Consider the following 25,260-nt stretch of genomic DNA (forward strand, 5'->3'; position numbering starts at 1 on the left):
ATTAAATTTCGTTGTGCAGCTTCCTAGGGATAATAGGCCTACTCGTAAGAGATAATGAAGTTGTGCAGATATATGCAAGAAGTTTATTTTGGGGCAACTTTCACCGATTTCGGTCAAAAATGTGAACAAATCTTGTTTTCTGGCAGAAGTCATACTAACCCAATATGCAACAAAAGCTAACCCTATTTGAAACACTACCCCAATTGGTAACAAAAGTTAACCCTATTTTGCACCAACTCAATTTGTAACAAAACTTAACCCAATTTGTAACAAAACCTAATTTTCAAAAAAAACTTGGCCGTATTTGTTTAAATTTTGATGTAATATGCATATTTGTATTTTGGGGGCGCTTTTCTTGTTTTCTTCCCTGTCGAAACTCATTTTTTCGGAAACAGCTCGTCAGATTAAATTTCATTGTGCAGGTTCCTAGGGATAATAGACCTACTCGTAAGAGATAATGAAGTTGTGCAGATATATGCAAGAAGTTTATTTTGGGGCAACTTTCACCGATTTCGGTCAAAAATGTGAACAAATTTTGTTTTCTGGCAGAAGTCATACTAACCCAATTTGTAACAAAACGTAACCCAATTAGTAACTAAACCTAATTTACCTAATTTTCAAAAAAAAAATTGGCCGTATTTGTTTAAATTTTGATGAAATGTTAATATTTGTATTTGTATTTGGGGGCGATTTTCTTGTTTTTTCCTTGTCGAAACTGATTTTATCGGAAACTACTCGTCAGAATAAATTTCATTGTGCAGGTTCCAAGGGATAGTAGGTCTACTCGTAACAGATAATCAAGTTGTGAAGATATATGCCAAAAGTTTATTTTGGGGCAACTTTCACCAATTTCGGTCAAAAATGTGAAAGAATCTTGTTTTCTGGCAGAAGTCATACTTACCCTATTTGTATCAAAAGTTACCCTATTTGTAAGTTAAACAGGCTCATTGTGCTGTGCGATATCAGGGCTCGAAATTAGCGGTAGTCCCGCGTCCACAGACTACTAACTTTACCCTGGGGCTACCAAAACCCATGAAATGGCAGCCCTCACGGACTACCAAAGCCTGGGACATGAACTTACCTAGTGAGCGACATGATGTTGATCGCTGTGACATAACCGACGCTCAAAAAGTCAACCCAGCTGGACACAGAAAGGCAAGACTATGACTTTGTTATGCAAATTAAAAGGCAACAGTGCAGTCCAATTTGCTGCGACAAACTTTCAACAAAATATCATTATCTGAACTGATGTACTTGGATGACAGGCTCGGGAAATGATGGCTAATAAAAATTCATTTTTATAGTTATTTAATCACAATGTATCAATCACAATTAAACACAAAATTATTCAAACTGCAAAGAAGAAACTGTCAGGCCATCCACAAATTACGCTTTCCAAAGTGTACGAGATCATTCCATGATAGTTTACAATGGTGGAGAAAACTGCCACGAAAGTATTAGGAACATGACTGTACCAAGTTGTCATCCTGAAGTTCATAGTCAATCTATTTTTAGCCATGTTATCTTTACACGTGTCGTTGTGACAGTCATGGAAAATATAAAAATTGACATATAAGCTCTGCGTATGTGTGAATAGGTCGTCAAACTTTGAGGCGTCACCGTTGTCCACTATACACGCTATACCGTTAAGGCTATGATCTGCAGGCATTGATGTCAAATGGCTAGAAAATTCACTTCCTGGATAGAATCATGCAAAATAAATCTTTCATTGTCTAGATATAAATAAAAATATCCTTTACAAAAAAACCCTCTTCATTCATGCATGGGCTACCAGACTTTGTCACTGGGCTACCAACTTCAGAAAATGGTTGCCGAATGGGACTACCAGGGTAAAAAAGTTAATTTCGAGCCCTGTGATATATTATAGATAAACCATCCCTTCTAGAATATTACGACTTGAACAACTACATATCAACATAATCATGCGATCAATTCCAGAAATTTCTCAAGTTCCGGGAACTTCTCAATTGACATGTAAAATTATAGCGAAAAAACTAATCACTTGCAGTGAAACAGTTTTCTAGAAGTTGACCAGTTATCGAGGGACTATGACCTGGACCATCACACTGTTCTCCAGGAATTGCACGTGAAAGAACTTGTAAAAAGCCTCCTGAACCGAACCACATGGATGATGATACATGGTCACCTTGCCTTACCCTGCCAGACACTTCAAATGGCTTTCTGCAGCATTCTTCAACACCGACCCCATGGGGCACCCTATTTATGATCATTTCAAAGCAGACAACAATACATAATTGCATCATTCAGGGTAATAAAAGAAGCATCGTAACACATGATTGCTCATATTTAATATTCTTTGAACTTTTCATTTTTTTAATTATCTTTTTCATCTGCTCTAAATCATATATACAATGGCTATGATGTCCATATAACGAACATCGACAGTCTACTGTCATCTGCATATATTGCCTACGCTGTGCCTTTTCGGCTAACCCTTTGCCCGAAAATACACCATTTGATTGTTGCCAATTTCTTCGAATACAATTGCTTTTCATTATGCTTCGTGGGCAAACACTGGATATTTCTTTGTTGCTGTCTTTGAAAATTGCCAATTAGGTCGTTGTTAAATAAAAAATTGATATATCATAGGTAGCATCAAGCCGTCCACATTTAACAATGTCAATTATGCCTATGATACATTTAAGCAATGAAGCACACCAGTATATTAATGCCACAAATTCAGCGATTTGATTAGTCGAGAAGTGATAATAATAGAGTTATATTCTCAATGTAACATGGCGGAACGCGCGCGAGCTCTCTATCAGAGGAGGAAAAAAGTGTTCAACGATTCATGGAGTAATTTCTACTATTGTGATATGATAGCAGGATACACCACCTCAGCTACACGTACACAACAAATTTTGACCAGTTCTTTCATATGCCCGCACTAGTTTTCGTACCGTGCATGTACGTCTCGTCAAAATTTCGTTGTATACCCATCGCTGGGTGTGCTTTATCTATTCTTATTGCCATCTAATGGGGAATATCGACCGCCGATGTTATGTTGCCGCATTTGTAACTATAACTATTTGACTTCTTCATCTTTACAAATAATTGCCAACGTAAACGCTATATTTGTAAAGTCATGACATGTGACTAGACTACTTTCCTGTCTGTCAATATTGACTATTTGCCTCATACTGGCTTTGCAAATACAGTTCAAAGTAAATGGATATTTGCTATGTGACTGTTTGCGAGTCACGTAACCGCTGCCATCTCGTAAGTAATCTGTGTCTGATATCTTTACAACTGTTGTGACTGTTGTCAAGTCTGCAAATACTGCCAGGTGAACGTTTACATCAATTAGCTTTATTCGACTTTTCCTGTATCAATGTAACCATACATTCCAGTTGACACACTTTTGTCGTATGTTGCCTACCCCATCTCTCTCTCTCTCTCTCTCTCTCTCTCTCTCTCTCTCTCTCTCTCTCTCTCTCTCTCTCTCTCTCTCTCTCTATATATATATATATATATATAACAGACTTACTTCGTACTTCAAGTAATGTGTGTTCATTTATATATTATCAGAGTCATGTGTTTCAACCCTAGTTACTTAATTTAACACTCTTTACAAACAGAGCAGCAAACAAATGCACAATTTATTAGGCTCCTTGCAATTACCAATTGGTATCTAGCAAATCTTTGATTGATAAACGTTGTAGCATCAGGACCGTTACATTTTATCCCTCCTAATTAGAAGACTGGAGAGTTGACACTTTCCAATTAATTTTCTGTGTGTGCTAGCTATGCAGCTGATTATTATCAAGCAATTACAGAACTCTAATAATCAGGAAGATGTTTGTTTTCACTGGATTGCGTCAGATTAAATCTAAATTATATTAATTCATCAATGCTGAATCCAAATAAATGCTTGAGTGAAGCTGTATTAACTTTCAAGCTAGCTAGAATGTTTACATCGTACGTTGCCATCAAACTATTTACTTGTTGAGTCATCAGAACTACCGCCACTGTTTGTAGTAGTAGTAGTAGTAGTAGTTGTTGTTGTTGTTGTTGTTGTTGTTGTTGTTGTTGTTGTTGTAGAAGTAGTAGTAGTAGTAGTTTTCAAAGTGGACATTTATTCATTCATTTATTTAATCATTTATTCATTTATTCATAAGTCCCTGATCACATTAAATATTAAAAAACGTACAAGGAAACTCAATATGAATAACAAAAGTACAACTCATTGTTTAAACGAAACGCTTATATCACTGATCATTCCACATCTAATCATACAGAAAAAATATCATACAGCGATTGAAATTAAGGTACGAAAACTGAGAAACATTGTAAAAAATGAACAAAATAAGGCTTTAATTTGAAATAATCACGTCTGTGACAATTGTGAGCAAAACAGAAATCAGACAGTGGAAATTCAAATAAAACACGTGTCAGTACATTGCAAGAAGTTCAAGAACCACCGACAAGGGAAAGGGCCACTCAGAAACCAAATAATTTGACCGTTGAAACTGAAAGTGTCACATTTGGGATTCGCGTCGCGTCTCTGAAGGGCGCGCGCGTGTTCCAACAGGGAAGAACGCAAATCGCAGGGTCTCTGCCAGACTAGTGTTGTAAGTGAAGGCAATGTCTGCATTCACCATCCAGCCTCGCTGTAAGGCGGTTCGAAATCGAGACTCAGTGTATTCACTGAGAAGTTGCTCGCATTATTTCCCCGTGTGATCCCATAGAAGAAGGTCACTGACTTGTCCATGAATATACCTACTGTAAAATGAAAGGTTGGAAGGTTTAAGATGGCAAGTCATGATGATAAGCCAATGATTAGGATAGGTACCGTAGATGATGCGCCAGGCGGGTGGGGAGTGCTTTCTGTGTTTTTGTAATCGTATGAGTGCAGTATGCGACAAATTTTGTTTTGTTATGTTTTTGTAAGTTTGTTTCCGTTTTTTCTTTCAATTTTTGAGTATGAAAAGTGTAAGGACGTCTCGCCCTCCCAAAGTGTTTCAGACTTTTCTGGCATGAGATGACGGGTGGTAAAGTGGACCATAACCACACAGAGTGGAGCTGCACTCCCTAACTTTTAAAATGGTAACTTAACGAAGGGCCTATACCACGTTTTATGTAGTAGGAAGCAATAAGATTGGCCAGGAGCTTTGTAAGGGTTTCAATTGTGAAAGGCGTCACCAATGACTGTTTTGTTAAGAAAACAACTACAGTGTACATTATGCAAGCTGGAAGTTGTGTTGTTATGCACACGTAAAGTTTTGGCATTTCAGCGCAGCACACAGAATTTTAGAGTTGTAACTCTTGCATGGCTCAATCTGCTCTTAGCACCGTTGACAGATGTATATTTTCATCACTTTGCACTTGAAGAAGAACAACAACCTGAACAACGAAAACGGCCGGGGTACTTTGAACAAGCATTCTTTCGAAATGTCAAACCTCTGAGTTTGTGGGCAAAACCAACGAAGAAACGCGTGGGATTACGCCGGGTCTCATTACCTACTCCGCAATACCATCCCTGCTAAGATCAAAATACCCTTCATACTAAAGTAGAACCCATGGCGCATTGCTGGCGATTTTGAAACCGTAATCAGGTCTCCAAGACTGCAAATCTGAGAATCTGGCTTGCCAAAATGCCTCATAATTTAGACGTGGATCGAGGCAGTTGACAGGATCGTTTTGCTGCAAGTATCGTAACATTATCCTTTGTGTGGTTAACGATCCATTCTGGATCAACACTATTGGTTCTGTAACAGTTGTGTTTTCCTCCAATCTGTTATGTCCACTTTTTTCCTTTTCTATTTCTAAAAGTCCTTCAGATGATTTCTTTCCGAGCAGCATATCAATAGATTTCTTTGTCAAAGCTTTCCGTCTTTTTCGACCCTAAGTTGAAGAAATCCAAATGTCACAACTCCCCTTCTCTTACCTCATCAGCGATTATTGCATGTTATGAGAACTGCGATTGCGAAAACACACAGTGCAATTGCAGATCCATCTTAAACGCCTATGATCGCTGCCATTCTGGCCCAAACAATTTGAAAATTAGCTGTACGACGAATTCGTCGTGTCCACATACTTTTGATGGTTTTCAAATTTTCCCAAAGTATAAATTGTCTGTTAAGATCAGAGCTCACAACTTTCAAACCTCAGACACATTACATGTTGTTACTTCATGTGGCGCCAATTCTTTGCTTACTATGCAAATGTCTGTGTGCGTATATACATCTTTATCTGTGCCTGCCTGCATGTGTGTCCAACCATTATCGCATATCAATCTCCTACAGCAATGTCATCGTTTCTTCCCGTCTCACCATCGACTGCAGAGAATAAATCGGTTTTCTTTGTCGTCAACTCAAGCTAACAGTAAAGGAACCATAGAACTGACATGCAGATAGATCTATCCAAAGCTTCTTCACAAAGAACTTGAAAACAGTAGAGTACGCATCGGTATTTTTCTTCACCGAGATGAAATAAATACATGACCATTAAAATGTAACGTAATATAGTTTATGTAACATTTGTACCTCCAGTCATCAATACCCACTTCAACTTTTTCCGAATATTAGAGACCACTTATCATTGAAGGTAGAATGCGCCTTGGTAACATATATTAGGACTCTAGAACTTCTACAATTCCTTTTTTGGTCTCTGGGACAGACATTTTAACTTTTACAAGACAATTTTAGCAAGACAATTTTAGCCACCATTTAACACTTGTGGGAACTCATTTTAAAGCTCATGTTATGAATAAAGTTTTCATGGGGTTATTGCTATGAAAATCGAACAGTTTATTTTTCCCAGCTAGGAGAACACAGTGATGGCGGCCATTTCGAATTTAAAGTTTCGGTAAGTATTTCTACATTTGTTTCTCTTGTGCCAAATTTCAAACGGTACCCTTGATTTTTATTCCAGATTTTCAAGTACACTGGTTTAGTGTTTTGTTAAGGGAAGTTTGAGCAAAGTTTATGACTTTCAATTTAGAAGCGTGCTACCATACTATGGTAGGAGATACAGCCATGCTGAACATCTTTGTAACATGATGGTACTTTGCCGCAGAGCATAAAGCTAGTGCAAATGATAACTTCAAGTTGCAATGGATCGATCACGCCACACCACCTGCTTCTCACGTTGAAGAATCGCTATAATACTCTCTTTGCAAATGCAATGTTAGTCTACTTGTGAAGAAGAGAAGGACGTGTTGCGGAAACTAAATGTCGCTGTTTGAAATTTACAAAAAACACGTCCAGATGTCGGTGCACTCGCGGACAAAACAGTCCGCCTTGCGTCTTCTTGTTAAGGGCTATTATTCATGTTAAAGTAGTGTCTACCTTTTGTGTATCTTTTTTCCATGTCTTTCCAAGGTTTTCGTTGAGAGGGGGATGAAGGCGCTTTCAGCAAGAATCAGACAGACTCTCCACGACTCGCATGTAACCGTAACAGAACCGGACCTTCAAGACGTCAATCAGGATACTGCAAGGAACGATTCATTTTACGATGGGTCTGTACACTGGCGATGGTTTACATGATGATCAGACTCACAGACAGACTACGATGAATACTTTTGCCCCTTCCAATAATGAATAATTAATGATCAGGGCTCATTACTTCTTGAGAAGTTAACTCTAAAGTGAGATTTCCCACGTGTCTGTTAGTCTAATCAGTACAGTTAATTGGAAAATATTATCCTAAATAACGCATATGTAAAGAACTGTAAGAACTGCATATTTGTCATTAATTGTCCATGGGTTATAATACAGATATCTATTTCATAGATTCAGTTGTCCCGCTCTAAAAGATGGCGTGTCTTGCCCATCCATTGATGAAATAATGAAAAGTATCTGCCTTTAAAATGGTATTTTCCTCCCATACCCAGAAGGCTTTATCAGATTGCGTGTTCTTATCTGATGCTAAACTGGGAGAGTTCTGTTTACAGTATGAAAGAAGATTTTCATTTCAAGGCTCCGAGTGGGATGTTTGTTTCATCACAGATTGCCAAGATTATACGCTGGCAGATTTCTATTGCAGAACTTTTAACGTGCAAATTTTCCATGACATTAAACTATTTTGAGACCACTCGTTTTTTTATGCTTGTTTTTTGTGACTAGATAGGAAATGATTGCTTAAATTTAATTTTCGAAATTACTGCGTACAAGAACCATCATTAGTTTTTATGTTTTACTTCAACCGTGTTTTTTGTTCTTTGAAATAATCTCGCAGTTCCAATTACACATTAACATTGTAAATGATTCTAGCGATACAATTATACACAAGAATTCTCAAGTTCATAGTCAGTTTGCGATCAGTCTGATAACTCTGATCAAAAATAATCTGCTGTAGGAAGAAGAAAATACTGTTTTTATTCTTCTGCGGCTATATGAAGTAGATAAGTTATGGACGTGCATTATAAATGCGTCAACATGTTTACAGACCTGTTGCGTAGCAAATGTTTGGTTTCCAGTTTTTCAGGGGAGAATCATCATCTGGCGTCTGAGAGGGAAAATCAAAAGTTGGCATACGTGAAGATTGAACACCACGCCCATTCTTGACCAAGAAAACAGATAGCCCATTTCATGAAACCACCTTGACCTTTAGGATTTTGCAGGAAAGTAAGTGAAGTTCCACCATTTTCGAGATTAAGGTAAAACTGCCTCTAAGTCTTTGCCCACAATGCAACAGAATGTTTGGTAAAATTCTCTGGACCAACCATCTATTCAACGAGCACTTTCGAGTTTTCGACAAACTTTTGAACGATTGCCCAGACTTATCAGCTCTACGGATATGAGTTCGTAGTTAAGAAGTCGGCTTCATTTACCTGTTTAGGTGTGAAGGAGTTGATAATCATTTTTTCGTCCTTCGCAGTTGTCATATATATATCCTATTAGAAAACCATAGCAAATGCTCTGGTCAACAGAGATTTGACCAACTATTTTGAAAAGATGTTTTAAAGTTATGATTAAGTTCGCGCTTCGAAAAATAAATACTTAAACTTTGCTCAAAGATTGCCTAATTAAACTTTCAATCATTATCTTTCAAAACTAAGGATAAAAATCTGGAGTGACTGTGCAAATTTTGCTCCTTGACAAATCATTTCAAAATTTATGGACACTTGAAATTCTCGACTTTCATGAAAAAAAGACCGATGAAAACTTAAATTACTCCATAATTACCGAAATTATAGTGTGATAGCTTGAGATTCTAAATGTCTAACCCCAAGACGCAATTAAACATTAAAAGCAACATCAAAATAATACTAACGGGATGAGACACTGGATGCAAATGGCACAAACATGGAAACTTCAACATAGAATGTGCATGACCGACGTCTACCGTGTAAATGTTATTCTAAGTTATTCCCAATGTAACAGCCTCAAGCTGCACAATATTCTATATCTTACCAGAAGAAATGGTTGAACCGGGGGTCGTATAACCATCAATATATTTCCAACCAACCGGAAAACGGTCATTTTCTGAAACGAATGCCCGGTAAAGGAAATGCTGATGGTACACTTAAGAGGACCCTTCCCAAGTGTAATCACACAACTCTAACATTGTCCTTAAAAACCCGGCAATTTTCCTAAAAGTTTCATCCTGAGAAGCATAATAAGGGCTTCACCATTCAGTATTCAAAAAAATATAGGTAACCATACTAAACGAGCGGTTGAGATCAACAGCAACTTATCGGCTTTCTAATCTTGTTCACTTAAGAAAATACCCACTTGATTTCATGGATAAATTAGTATAAATGCACACATAATACCTCTCTAGAGCCCCCTCTACACAAAGTATAATTTGTGCGAGGGTAATGAACGCTTAGAAGTATGCAGTAAGTATACTTAAAGCCCTCCATGTAATCCTGGCATAAAATTTTGAGTTCCTGGCCTTTTGTTAGTTATAATTTAAGTATACCGCGTTAGTACTTAATTTGAAATCAGATCCTGTCCAATTTTGTGTAAATAGGTAAGCTTTGCACACTTCTTTGCATTTGAAAAAGGAACATCATCCGATCATCTTCTTCCCCATACTTTGCTCAAGGAATCTTGAACTGTTACGTTCCATTATCGAGAACAAAGATCAAATGTAACCAAGCCTCTGTAAATTTGGAATACAGATGCGATTTATCTAAAATGTATACTGGCTAGTTTCATCTATGTTTACTCTATGGTAAAATAGAGGGTTCAATTTTCACAAAACCAAGAGTAAAAATGGATTTCCATATAAAGTTCAAAACAAGCCCAGAAAGGCGCAGTACAGTCAAGAATAACAAGGTCCTGATATTATCAATAATGTTCAGGGCCACATTCTATCTGAAGAAGGGATCTGTTTCAGATTGACACGGAGAGGTTAGTATATGCAATGGTCAAGAAGAACCTGTCATGCGAGCAGAAATAAATGGCCTACTCGATTGGATAAAATAGTTCTATAAATCAACGTTATTCATTTCCCCACAAGAATTAGATTATTTTTGCTATGTGACCCCTTGACACTTTGATGGGCTGATACAATGATTTGGTGATAGTAAAATGCGAGGAATGATAGCAGATAGAGATATATGAAAGTCAGTTCAGATGATCACATTCACGACCATTCATTGATAGGTAAGGGAAGAAAACAAACAGGCTTGTCAGTCTGATCTGATATATATTGACATCAGTTTCAGGTTGGCCATCGTGTACGACACTCTATTCGGAAAGTTGATCTGGGCAATGGGTGATTTGCATGACGACAGTTTTAGAGATCTGCACCAAAATGGCGCACGACAGATTTGCACCAGTGTTTTTAAATGCCCTTTCGCAATGGAGATCTCTCATTGGCACTCATAGCACAATGGCAAAATGTTGCAAAGAGTTAGCAATTTCAAAACATGATTTACACCTATCAGGTTGAGGATTACATTGCAAACACATGACATTATGCTGTATATGCTAGTTTAAACATCGAATAGACCAACTGAAATATAGTCATGGTAATTACAGATTAATGGGACAATACCTCCAATGGAACTACTGACTTGTAGTTTTGGAGCAGAACTTACTGATTAACTGTGAGTCACCTATGCCAAATACCGTGGTGCTAGCAATAGCACAGTATGTGTATATCATCGATGGAAATTGGGAAAATCCACACCAGAAACTTCATAATACGGTATACAGAAACACTGCATATTGTAGTTTTGAAAGACACAGTAAATATGCCATGGCCATTTTAGCACTGTTTTGACAACGCAGATCACTTATAACAAATTAAATATCCGCACAGTAAGTCCTTGTGATCGCAGGTTATTGCACTTTGGATGTCCATGCCAAGCGTGGCCCGCCTGTAGATTTTGGCCGGCCTGACAAATCAAACTTGAAGTGTAGCAGGCCTTAAGTACACTAAGTAGCCTGTTTATATAAAACATTCAGAGCGATAGCAAAATGAACAACTTTAAACTCCCCAAAGGGAAATATTATTTGAAATAACATTTTGAAAATAGTTGAATTATTTTGAAATTTGAATTATTCGATCAAAATCAACAATTTGAAGAAAGTTCGAAAAAAATATGGAGGATGGATCAACTTCACTGATGTTTTGCTTTGTTTTCCCGTTCGCATCAAAATGTGATATAGGTTAATGTAGTCACGGAGAGACAAAATGTTCAGGTGAATGGTAGTTCAGGGCCTGTCTAGGAACAAAGTTCTCATTTTGAGTCTATTTATAGCCATGCCGACATTTGCTTCAATTATGTGCCCTCCCAAACGTCTCGTCGGGACTAGGAATAACGATTACAAGTCTGTATGAGAATCTTAAGTGTAGTCAGACAACTATAAAAGGAGCCGTTATTTATGTTAGGAGAGAAAGAGAGAGAGATTTTCTACTCTAACCCTAGACTATTCATGATAGGGTGGTCTCGAATCGACTTAGGTACCTGTCCATAACTGTGTCATCAATTGAGACTTTTTATGGTTAATATACATAATGTGTGTCATTCAGAAAAGGACAATGACACCGCCGCGACCTCCACGCTTTTATTACAATGCACGTTTCGAGAAATAATTGGCGACAGGGAATGTGTGTTTGCAGCGACCTTATGCAGGTGTCACATACTCAAAGTGTCATACGACAGGAATACAATGAGGAAAAGTCATGAAATTACGGGATAGACTGACGTATGGTCGACAGCGGAAAGTTGAAAATTACATTATGTCTGAAATTCCAGAACTGCTGTACTCCTTTCTCGTTACAATATATCACATCACGAAAAGTGAACAAACAGTGGAATTCTGAAAATTAATATGCTTAACCAACCTCTTCAAAAATCTAGTGACCTGTCCCTAGATACACCGCCATACTACGTGACGTTGTGTACATATTGACTTGTCTAGTTTCTTCTCACAGACGGCAAATTTTATCGTCAGAGCAAGAATCTCGACACGCAAATATGGTAGATCCCGTATAGCATGTTGGCATTTATGATAATACATATAAAGATATACGCACAATCATGATATCAGTTTCTCCACACAAATGTTTTTCACAAATGTTTTTCATAAATAACTCATATAATAAAAATTACTCAGAATATTAATGTTGATGTAGCAACACTGTTTGACGCTCAAAACACCATCTAAGCTGTACAGTTTTATTCGGTTTGGGTATTTTACTCACCTAGAGGGCTTGATTTGGATTTAACTTAGCTCATATTTTTCACACAAGTGAGGTATCATGGTACCCATCACTGCCTGTATGTCTGTTTGCACGACATCCCAAGAAAAGTTGATCACATTCGGGAATCAAATAGAGTCACATATAGATTCCGTTGGGAATGGTAAGAGCTGATCACTTTTTTGTGCACGGGCATAAGTTGCTCGTATAATGAATACTGGTTGGCATAATTATTTGTTCAAAACTATTCTCAGAACGACAGCATTAGATCTCATAATCCTGTATGTTACAGATATCGAAGATGAAAACGTACGATAGCTCTTCCGGCTTACTAGACGTTCCATAACAAAGACATTACTCATTTGAAACGTTCATGAACTTTCACGATCAGGTATATATCACTGAAAAGACACTACCAAAGTCAATGGGATTTGCCATATAAATTATATAACAGTAGAAGACAGTACATTTTAGCATTTTCATGCCAGCTACTTTGTAATTTGTGCATTCAATCAGCTCTCACGGTTCTTGATATAACTTGAAGGGTTTCATCAAAGTTGACGAAACCTGCCACGTGAATTAATGATACGGTGGTGTAAGAGTAGTGAAAGACATTTAGTGGCTTCATGTCATCTAATTGGCAAAATTTCATGTTATTTTTATTAAAACAATATATGTATATATATATATATATATATATATTTTTATTAAAACAATATGTGTATATATATATATATATATATATATATATATATATATATATATATATATATATTTCTTAGATTGTTGGGCAGCCTCTTGCGTAATATTAGGGGCGTTCACTGTTGGCACTATGCTTCGCTCATGGTAAATGTTGCCGTTCGAGCACTCTGGTGAGTCCATATTTCAATCTTCGACAATGTGTAACCGTACTCTCTGTGCCCAAGTTCAGAGGTTGCCATAAAGCCATTATGATGATAACCGAGAGGGCACATTGTATACATTTTGTGTGTGTGTGTGTGTGTGTGTGTGTGTATATATATATATATATATATATATATATATATATATATATATATATATATATATATATATATATATATATATATATATATATATATATATATATGACTACTATGACTACTACATCAAATTCGACGGAACTTTGAAGATAGTTGTCATAACAACATAATATCGATGACATGAAAGGCATTAATTTTTACAGTTTCGTGTCAAGTATAGTTGGAAATTATCCCACGTAATGGATTCTTTTTAAATTTGGGTTTTATGGTTTTTTGTTTTTTCAGCTCAAGAATTACTCTAGAATTGCTGAATTTTGCTAATTATGTCAATCATAACGAGTCTTGTATATCGATAGATACATTGCAGTTTCATACCAGTTATAGTCACTGATTGCAAATTCAATGAGATTGTGAAAACTTGTAGAAATAAAGCTAGCGAAAACAAAGGCGTCAATGTACAGACAACTGCGACATTCACTGCAATGAGAGAAAATGTCGTTAGTTCACACCTGTTTATTCTGAAACGCGTCTTGTGTTTCGCAATGTAGTCTTCGAGTAGGATGAAACGACAGAATTTATTTTGCAAGTACTAAAGAACTATTCATTACTGTAATCATACATGTATCTATACTGTATTCCAATTTATTTAAGCCTAGATCAGAAATTCTCTTTCAGTATCGTTTTGCAATCAGCGAAAAACATCCATGATACACAAAATCATCATGCATAAATGTTCACTATGGGCTTTGTAAAATTGACAAACTGCATTTAAAGTGAAATGTTGTTTTTTTGTGTTTTGTTGTTGTGCACTTGGTATTTTGTTCCGTGCCTTTTACAGTAGGCCCTCAAACGTTAACATTTTTGCCAAGTTCCTCCACCATTTATCATCTAGTAGAATATATCTCATTCTAATAGGTTGTCAGGTACTGCGAAATTTGAGCCAAGCAAACATATAGAATTAGATGAGATATCCGGACATTAAAGGGGAGTAGAGAGCTAACGGCCGTAGAATCGGGGAGGGCAGATATGGGAACACGAAAACGATAGGGTTCCATCAGAGCTTTAAAATACTTCATAAATAAGAGGGTCTCACATTTTTCAATTCGAGCTAGTCAGACAAGTGCACAGGCAAAGTTTGATATTAGTTATCTTATGTGGCAGTGTTTGAAACGGCGCGTACTGACGTGTGCCCTTAGTGTAAGTTTATCACTGATTCGGTCATTTGAAAATGGCGCAGATTACTCAAAACAGTGCAGCCGTTAACATTATCCCTAGTTCTCGCGTTAATTCTCGTTGACATAAACCGCTCACGTGATGTCAGTCCTTTGTTCCCCTTTTGAAAGTTGAAGCTAATCAAGCTGTTCAGAAACGAGACTTGTAAACAACCTACCACTTTATAATCCATGTCGTTTCCTTATATCGACACAATATCAACCCACTTGCACACTTAACATTAGTGTAGGAGAGTGACCGAAACGTGTTATCAGAGTTCCGAGAGCTTGAATCCCATCCTGACAATCACACAATCTGAATGGCTTTATGTAGCAGTATACCTCCTGGATTTACTTGACCCGTGTGCATCTAATGGGTTTCATCTTCCCGTCACCGCCATTAATTTCGTGATAGCCTCTATCGTCAGCAGTAATTGACTTGGATGCCTCAATACCTTATATATATTTAGATCTGAGAAGTCAACAACTGCAGTTAAACCTTGATAATGGCACCTGGGCCTTCATCAAACACACACGCGCATCTCTCTCTCTCTCTCTCTCTCTCTCTCTCTCTCTCTCTCTCTCTCTCATCACACTGAGGATCTGCACACTGTCGCCAATCGAGATATTTCTCATATTTTTTTCGAAGAAAGGCAGAGCATGCATATATTTAAAAAATCTTTCAACTTTCCAGTTATGTGAACATTTGTCTGCAAACGGCTGAAATGCATTTTCTCTTCAGAGATCCCCCTTTATTTTGACAACCCTCGCATTTTCTAACAGACCAACCCTCAGCATTGCGCCATTATTCGGTCCATGGAAACAAACACACCATTAAATGTCACATTTTGGGAACTGCATGATTCAACGTAGTCAGCAATCATTATTGAAGTGTATACATCGGTAAATATCGTTGAGAACACGAAAGCAAACGATGTATCGATATCTGGCGCGTTCTGACACCCCTACCGACAATACAGTCGCGAAAGCGGGGCTGGGCAGCCTATTTTTTGTGTTTACAAATATTGTACAGGAAATGCTGACTCAGGGATATCAGCGACGACGGTAGTGATCACAGCGACGGCGACGACGACGACGACGTACACAGATCGACTGATGATCCGGAATCGGAGTGTCACGTCACTCTTAAAGCTATAGAGCCTGAGCAGTGACGTAGAGGAAAATTATTCTATATACACACAATTGAGAAAATTAAAGGAAAGTGCACGCAAGTACAATACAAAGTGCCACTAAATCAGTGTCAGACAGATAATGCCCGGGTCTCACGCGTATTACCGAGAAGTGATGTACGAAATCGGCAGATGTCGTCCTGTTTTATTTGTAGCGCCCGGACTCTAGGACCAGTAAGCGATGGAAAATGGCCATTATCAACCGATGCCATCTGTTAGTTTTGTAACGGACAGAGATTTTGATTTTGTTCGCAAATTACCGGTGGAGCGTCTATGACTGTTGTCAAAACGATTAGATCTGTAATATAAGCGTTAATTTGACTTCAAAATGGCCGTATTTCAATTAAAGACCCAAAACCGGAGAGGTGTTACCGAATTAATATCGCACCATTCCACGACAACTTGGCCAGGTAAATCGCTACATCTCCGCTTGTGTCATTTTCGACGACAAAACTGCCGAAGCCGAGAGAAAAAAACCAACATAAATGTGGATTTTCAAAGAAAAGATTCTATAATCACTTTAAAGGCAGTTTTTAAACAAACGTGTCATTAGTGTAATGAAAAGTGTCCCTCCATTGATCAATTTGGACTAATTTATAGTTGTTATTCATCGGACGAATATTAATACTGTGTGTCAATATCATTGGCGCACGCGTTGAGTTTGCGACAATATTCTTGTAAGCGTGTTCAAAGAACGTCTGGAAATCGATCACAATGTCATAACGATATAGATTCTTCTTGTTGCTAGTATTCATTGTTTATCCTCGACGAAACAAAAAAATGCAACGAAACATAGAGGGGAGAATGAAATTTTCATCATGCATAGAAGAATTGTGTTATCACTTTTTCTTGTCAAAAAAACCCCAACAACAACAAAAAAACCGGGACAGTCTTATTTCTTGACGGTGGACCATGGAGTGAGCACATGCACAACTAATAGCCGTCACAACGAGGGGCGCATCATGAACGAGTCTCGGCCGCCCCTACTGATGAAATGGTCGATACCTGAAACCGCGGACGTGAAATTATTATAACCAGCCTCTGTTAACATTCATAGCTGGCAAAATCGAGCCTACGCACATACAGAGAGGGCATCGCTACGTCGCACTTGTTTATTACGCGTCGTTTGGTCGACCAGACATTCGGACAGTACGGTATAAAATATTGAAACAGCGCATCTCCGGGATAAACCTGGTGCGAAAATGTAAAATCGTTGCTCACCGCCGAGACGAAAGGTGTTCATTATGTGTGTCACCTTGCGACCGTAGCAGAAAGAGAGAGAGGAGTTGTGTTAGCAACAAGACAGGAGACGCTAGTAAAATACAGCAAGCGACTTCACTCGCGAGTACGAGAGTACACCTGCCGGTAGGCTACCTGTGTTATATATACCAGGGTTAAGAAATATCGCCGTGGCTACGGAAGACATGTGACCGCGGTATAGTACACTGTTTGATCGGTATTTGTCATATACACTGAATTCCACAACACGTATTATCATACGATATCGGATACGTGAATGGAGACGAGGGATACGACTGAGTGAAAATTGACAGTATTTCAGACAGATCTAACACACTACACTACTACTACTACTAGTCAGCGATTTCCACCGTTATGCGCTCACAGTTGTCGGCGACAAGAAACAGCGGTCAACCATTCTCAGAACGTCGTGAGGCAAGAATACAATGAGAGACTGACGTTGAAGGTCTCGGTGATATCCCCCCACGCGATTCTACGGTTGAATTCCAAGAAGCCGTCAGCGTTGATAATGTTGGAAACATGCACCGCCGAGCGCCAACCATACAAGGGAGGTATTTTAATCGACTTTCCGCTTGCGTGCAATTCGTCGTGCTCTTGGTGACAGGAGGCAGTGTCTCGTTCGTTTCGTCGACTCCATCTACGGCCTTGACATCTCTCTGCGATGGACTGGCGCCGTACGGAGATCTCCAGTTCCGAAACGATCGCGAGGTATTCGCCATCTCGTTGAACCACTCGGTGTTGGACGTAAGCCAGGGATACATAAGCGATGTGAAGTATGCAGGTAGGAGACGCCACACACACATACGTTTTTTGCAGACGGTATGCAAACAAGAAACTGAAATACGTACACACATTCAGTATTTGCCCCGGTTTGTCCCTGCATTGTCAAAGCTATACAAATAAAGCTATGCCGCATACACGCCGACTTGAAGACTCATTCGACGTGCTAGTGACGCAAATGATCAGATTTGCGGCTAAATTAGTCCCAAAATGGTGTTTACATTCGACCAGAACTAGGTAGACCACTTGCCGAATTACAGCTTGCCCCGAGACGTACTCTAGGCCCTTCTCGTTCCTGAAAAGCCATTTTCTGAGCGAAACCGCACGTTCATAATACAATTTTCCATTGCACTGACAAATACTAAAAGCACTGAATCGAAGCCTGTGCTGACTTCATGAAAGCGATGTGGACATTTGTGCACAGCGACAGCGAATTCATTCGCATGCGCTGTCGGATGTAGTCGCCCAAATCAGAAAAACAGACCCAACCGACATGCACGTGCTGGCCGTGGAAAAATAAGCTTTATATATATATATATATATAGCCTATATATATATATATATATATATATATATATATATATATATATATATATATAATATATATATATATATATATATATATATATATAAATATATATATATGTATGTATGTATGTCCTTGTGGTAAATTATAGTTCGATGCGAAAAGTAGAGCGTTATAAATAATAACAGAAATTACTTCAAGAAAAAATAATATATACAAATAATATATATCTTTTCTTATAATCATTTACGTAATATTAAGTTAAACTAATAATTGCACTCTCTCATGCGCTTTTTTGATATTGCCTTTACATCATTTTCATGAACGTAAATTGTACACTAATAACCGAAGAACTTGCTATTCTCATTTTGCTTCCAACTTTACCCATTTTCACATCTTTTTGACGAAGACTAAAATCAGCGGCATAAGGTGTTTTAAGATACTCACCGCTCGATTTTACGAAGTCGCAAACATTAAAATATTTCGCCATTTCGATGTTTCCAATGAGGTGATGTTCACCGCGACACAGATCCGGGAGTCGTTGTTTATTTTTACTCAACGTGACATTTATCAGTCGGTGCGAGGTTTAAACTTTTAAATTAACGACGACAACTCTACGTTAGCAGACAGCCTCTCCCTCGGGTACAAAAAATATTTACACAGCCGAACCGTTGACACGAGTAAGTTTGACGGCCTAGATGAAACATTCTGAGTTAAATATACATGCACTCTCGTGACCGGCGCTAAAACCATTGAATGTAAAAAAAACAGGCTGCTATAAGGTAAATCGTTTTCTGTACTTTAGGGAAGAAAAAATGTATTTTTAGACAAAATATCATACAGAAGTAAATATAAGAAACATACTTAGCTACAAGGTTCAGAATATGAAAAACTAGCATTTTAAAATTTTTGATAATTTTGTAGGTCATGCTTCGCCGGTCTTTGTGTTTATGGCTTTCATTGTCAACCTTGAGTTCCTGGGCAACGGGCCTGCTCTTGGGACGTCATTTTAATTTGCCTGATGTACTGACGACGACAGTGACCTTATACCCTAATCACACAATACAGCCCTTGTTGTTTTTCACCTTACTCTGCCAGAGAGAGAGAGAGAGAGAGAGAGAGAGAGAGAGAGAGAGAGAGAGTTAGTTTACACACGGCTTACAGTGTCAGCCAAACAATTAAACTCTCATGGCTTCGAAGTGAAAGAATGACCAAACATAAGTCATATAATGTTCAATCTCCGTATTGCCGGTGAAGTGTGACCAGGTGCCTGAAGGGAGTTTTGTTAGAAGCAAAATGAATTCTTGGTATAAATGAATGAATGAATAGCCTCAGAATAAAATGTAAAATATCCAAAAAACATCTCCGCATTTTCGATTACGCTTCATTAAAAACGAACAGCAGTGTATGTATGTACGTATGTACGTATGTATGTATGTATGTATGTACGTATGTATGTATGTATGTATGTATGTATGTATGTATGTATGTATGTATGTATGTATGTATGTATGTAAGATGAATGTATCTGTATGTATATATATACATATGTGTATGTATGTATGTATGTATGTATGTATGTCTGTCTGTCTGTCTGTCTGTCTGTCTGTCTGTCTGTCTGTATGTATGTATGTATGTATGTATGTATGTATGTATGTATGTATGTATGTATGTATGTACATTGTGTTTATATATATGTGTGTGTGTCTATGTGTGTGTCATATATTATGTCATATATAAATATGCGAATATAGACATTTTGTGCGTATCAAAAACAAACCACATACATACTTTAATATAAACAGAGCACAGATACATAGTACATGTATACCAGAACACACGTAGAAAAGCGCTTACATGAAAAAAGTACATCTTAAGCTAACACATTCTATATTTGGAGATCATAGTGTCATGACGTACAGGCGGGGTGAAAGGTTATTGATAATAACACGATTGGAACTAATTTGGGAAAATTAGATTTTTATATTTTTCAAATTTCTCGAAAGTGTTAGGTGCCTTACAGCTGAATGTTGCAATATTCAAATAACTCATAAAAACAAGTGTATAACTTAAAAAGAAAAAAACAGATGAGCTTACATTTATTTATTTATTTATTTATTTACACTTTTATTGAGCGGCCGAGTTACTTGTACAGTAATTTTCATCGGGGCTCAAGCAAAATTACAATAATTACATCTACAAAGGAACATTCATTTTCACATAATCTTTCAAGTCAGATTTAAAGGTGTACAGAACAGTAGTTTGTTTGATTTCAATTGGTAAAGCATTCCACAGTTTGGCAGCACGGTATTGAAAGCTACGTTGACCATATTTAGAGAAGCATCTAGGTACATAAGAATCCTGGCGAGAAGTAGACCGTGTATGATGACTATGTACATCACTCTGAGCGGTAAACAAATCAGATAAATACTGTGGACCATACCCTTTCAAACATTTAAATGTTTCAATTGCGGTGAAGTAAAATATTCTTTGTCTGACAGACATGACATTAAGTAATGAAAATAAATCCACTGAAGGGAAATCAAACGGAAGTTCAAAAAGCGTGCGTAGAGCTCGTTTCTGAAGTATAAACACTTTATCAATATTCTTAACTGTTGTGTTCCCCCAAACTACACAGCAATAATCAAGAATACTCTGGAATAGACCATAGTACAGTACTAACCGCTGATCAAAAGGAACATTTGCAGATTAAACTGACATTACTTCACCATCCAATTATCCCAAATTAGTTCCAATCGTGTTTAATTACTAACACAATATTAGTAAAACAACTGGTACAGATCGGGATTGTTGTTTTTCTTTTGAATTTTTAAAAGTCAGTTCTGCGAGGCACGCCACGATCGCCATGCCTGACCGAGTCACCGGTCACTGAACTCGGTGCTGAAGTAGACTCTGATCATGAAATGAGTTTTGGCATACATTCGCCTCCCCACCCACAACAATTAAAGACTAGCAAGTCTGAATTACATATACTCGTGCCAAAGCAGACTGTGATAATGAAATGAGTTTTGGCAAACATACCACGCCGCCCCATCCTCGACAATTAAAGACGGGCAAGTTTTAATTACACACCTTTTATAAAGAGAATAGTTGCAGTGTTTTTTTCAGAATAAAGATTGCAGAGGTAAAAGTCGCTGGGTGTTTTAGCCGAACGCGTAGAATAAATAGCGTATAAAGAATGTCGCCATTTTCCTCACAATGTCACATGTTATAGGTAGATGTGTGCAATCGAAAAAAAAATGGTGAGAAACGATATGCTCAGCCTGTTGTCATAGTTACGTCAGGTGACAAAACCGGGCAACAAAAACGATAGTGTGACAAATTTCAGGTACAAGGAGCTGGGACTGATAATTTCAGCTCGGGGGCAACTCTAAACATTCTCGTACGAGTGAACAGTGTATGAAGTCATAAGTGCGTTACAGACAATTAATGAACAAAAACATTATGTTCATCAAAAATTACATTTAGGCTTTCACGAGAAAGAACAATTCGGGACATTAAAGTACATCATGGCGACATCACTTTTTTACCCAAAATTTACATTTTTTAATACAAACGCTTTGCATTTTTGTAATATCCCATAAATGGCAGTGGTAACAGCGCTTAATTTCCTTCCTTTGTGCAAGGCAGTGAACTGAGCTAACACAACACTACCATAGTATAGTCTGCCATGGAACCGATAATAAACAGAGTCAGAGTTTGCATGATGGTCGTATCACAAGGTCTTACTCGCTGCTCGAAGTTTTAATGAAAGGGAAGCCAAAATAAGACCATGATCCTTACGCTGATACAAAACTATGGAGCACCATAAAAGTCTTCTTCTAACACTTGGAAAACATTCCGCCCCCCTAAATATCTGAATATCATCAAATGCTTGGAAATACACCTGTTCGCCGTTGCAGATTTGTTACTATATATAACTGGACTCGCGCGACACCCGACACTACTGCTTGAAATACGAACAAATCTTGTCAGTGTTGAATGAGTGACTGTTGTTGCAGCTTGTAGTCTGAATATGTCTTCCCTAGTGTTGATCGTCACATCAGCAGTTGCCTATAAAGTTGTGTTTTCGTCATCTTTGCGTGATGAATTCCCGAAAATGTAATCTAAATGCCTGGACAGATATTTATTTTTGCATAATAATGAAAGAACAATTACACCATTTGTAAACAGCCCTATTGACTTTAGTCCTAGTGAAAAGTCAAGAGTGAATGTTGAAGGTTGACTAAACAAAATATAATAATGTCATTCGCCATTTGATCTCTGCTTGATAATATTGCAATATAACAAAAGCGGCTATTTTAATTTGTCAATGAATTTTGCTCATGTAAGGATAAGAAATACATACCAAAACCACCACATTCAAATATTGAAGTACAGATCACAAAAGTACGCACAATAAAACCCAACATATCAAGGCGGCGAAAATGAAAAAAAAAGTTGACCTGTGTGAATTCTCCATGTTAAAATTTCAAACGCCTATACTCGCTATTTCTTGTTGGTGTTCAACATTCTTGTTGGTATGGCAACCAAATTCTGTAGTACTATTATCACTACAGTACACCGTGTTGCGTTCCCAGCGTTGGATGCACAGTGCAGTCACGTGTAACCGGTACAAGTACACAGTCCCGATAACACTTTCTAAAATGCATTTTAATTAGTAAAATACTTTTATTGACGATTTAACTACCAAGATGTACACTGCAAATGCATAGAGAGTGTGCTTACAAAAAAACAAGACACATTTGTATTGATGTAGCCTATACAATAAATTATAAAACAAAAAAAATCTTGGTATCTCCATTTCATAGCGTCGTATAAAAATAATTGAACGAGAAAAAGTAACCAGACAAGATAAGTCATAAAAATGCCCAATGCCAATCTACTTTTCCAATAAAGATGACGAAACATAATTTTCTCTCTCGACTTTAAGCTCCCCACTTTCCCAGCCAACTCCATAAGTCGAGCAGATTAAAAAGCCTTGCTGCGCTCTAATACGCTGAGTAAAATTGGGTTACATTGTGTGGCGATCTATTTTAAGACGATCATCTTTCAACTCGCTTAATACTTAATGAAAATCCCTGCTCACTGCTAAAATCATTATTTCACCATATTTCTCCACATGAATATTCCTTACGTGTGTCGAGCGAGATGCATGGCTTTCTTGGGGTTGAAATTTTGCTTATATCATTTGTTTACCCGTCGAGGCATCCAGGACGGCATAGGCCAGATGATGGATGGCGGTCGGAAGTAATCTTTCAACGTTGACAAGTACGCTGCTTGATTACAGATTAAACGTTAGTGATTGATATCATATTAAATTCTCCATCGCAAGATATTTTTCTCTTTTAATTATAAGGTTTGCGATATCATAGAGCGAGAACAGGACGGCGTGCGCACACATTTCCATCTATACCCTTCTCCGTCTCAGATGGAATTAAAAGAACAACTTAGAAACGGTCGGTGGACCCGGACGAAATCGGAATATGGAAATTTCTATTATTTTCATCCTTAGGAACGCCTCATAACAACTGCGGCGCTGCGGGTAGATGTGAACCATTTGTGACATGGTCCTGACTGCAATCAATGGAAATCAAATCTATCAGGCCCAGATGAAAATATGTTCATGATTTGAATGCGAAACTTTTGCAAAAAGTGCTTCACATAGGAGTCACATATCCCCGGGGCAAACACGCGCAACTTCGCCATGTACATGCATCGATCGCACCAAAATTTCAATCGCCACACTCTTGTCGCAGAGACAGTCTTCTAGACGCATTTGTCGACGTCACGTCTTTTTTATGTGGTGTGATAGAATAAAAAGCGGAGTGATACAGTTTTCCTTTCTGCTTGTGTAGTGTTTGCTATATGTCTACCCACAGCTCCCATGAATGGCTTTGGTTACCCAATATGTCGCTCCATATATATGCGTATAATGATGCGCCAAACATTTCTCAATTGGCTCCGCGGGTGATTTTCACCGCAGAAGTGACAACGAAAAAAACCTCCACGGTTCCATTCTGTTAGCGTTTAATATTTGACGGAGATGCTCGCCGATTGACCGGCATGATTCTCACTAACACTCCGTGTTCTAGGCTCTTTAAAAGCCCGGTGGACGTGCGCGCGTTGACATTGTCTGCAAGGACAATATTGTCGCTCGCTGAAAGCCAGTGAAAAACACGCTCGATAATTCGAGGCTTACGGTCCGTCGCCAATTAACGAAACAAAAAAAACCCCGACCCTGGTGGAAGTGAACGGCGCCTTGGATCGCTACCCACCCTTATGAATTCGAAACGCGATTTCTAAATTGGCGAACCATTATCCGATTTCCGTTTTGATTAGGGCACTGGGAATCCACTGCAGCACACAGACAGCTGTATTCAGCCAGATCTTTTTAAATTTCATACTAGAGAATCATTAGCGGTTCACTGACTATTGCCGCGCTTTGAAGAGTTCATATATACATTGCAGAGTTCCTTTATGTAATGTTGTACTGTAACAAGTCCATTAGAGTGAAATGGCGTTCCCATTTCTTCTAGGCTTTTAAGAACGGACGTCCTCGTTCTAGATATTTTTTGCCTTCCTTCAATGGCGCGTATGTCGTCATGCTTCAGAATAAGAAAAGT

At 38.0% G+C, this 25,260-nt stretch overlaps 1 protein-coding gene across 1 annotated transcript in view; it reads left to right on the top strand.

The window, feature by feature from the left end:
- The first annotated feature begins 17,100 nt into the window (after positions 1-17,100).
- The window catches only part of LOC139147509 (cubilin-like), an 85,736-nt gene continuing 77,576 nt past the window's right edge, over positions 17,101-25,260 (top strand). The window contains exon 1 of the mRNA XM_070718626.1: positions 17,101-18,088. Within this exon, the coding sequence (XP_070574727.1) occupies positions 17,827-18,088 (262 nt within the window). The 5' untranslated portion in view covers positions 17,101-17,826. The remainder of the gene's footprint in view (positions 18,089-25,260) is intronic.

The sequence above is a fragment of the Ptychodera flava genome, chromosome 13, assembly GCF_041260155.1.
Source record: "Ptychodera flava strain L36383 chromosome 13, AS_Pfla_20210202, whole genome shotgun sequence".
NCBI classification, from domain to species: Eukaryota; Metazoa; Hemichordata; class Enteropneusta; family Ptychoderidae; genus Ptychodera; species Ptychodera flava.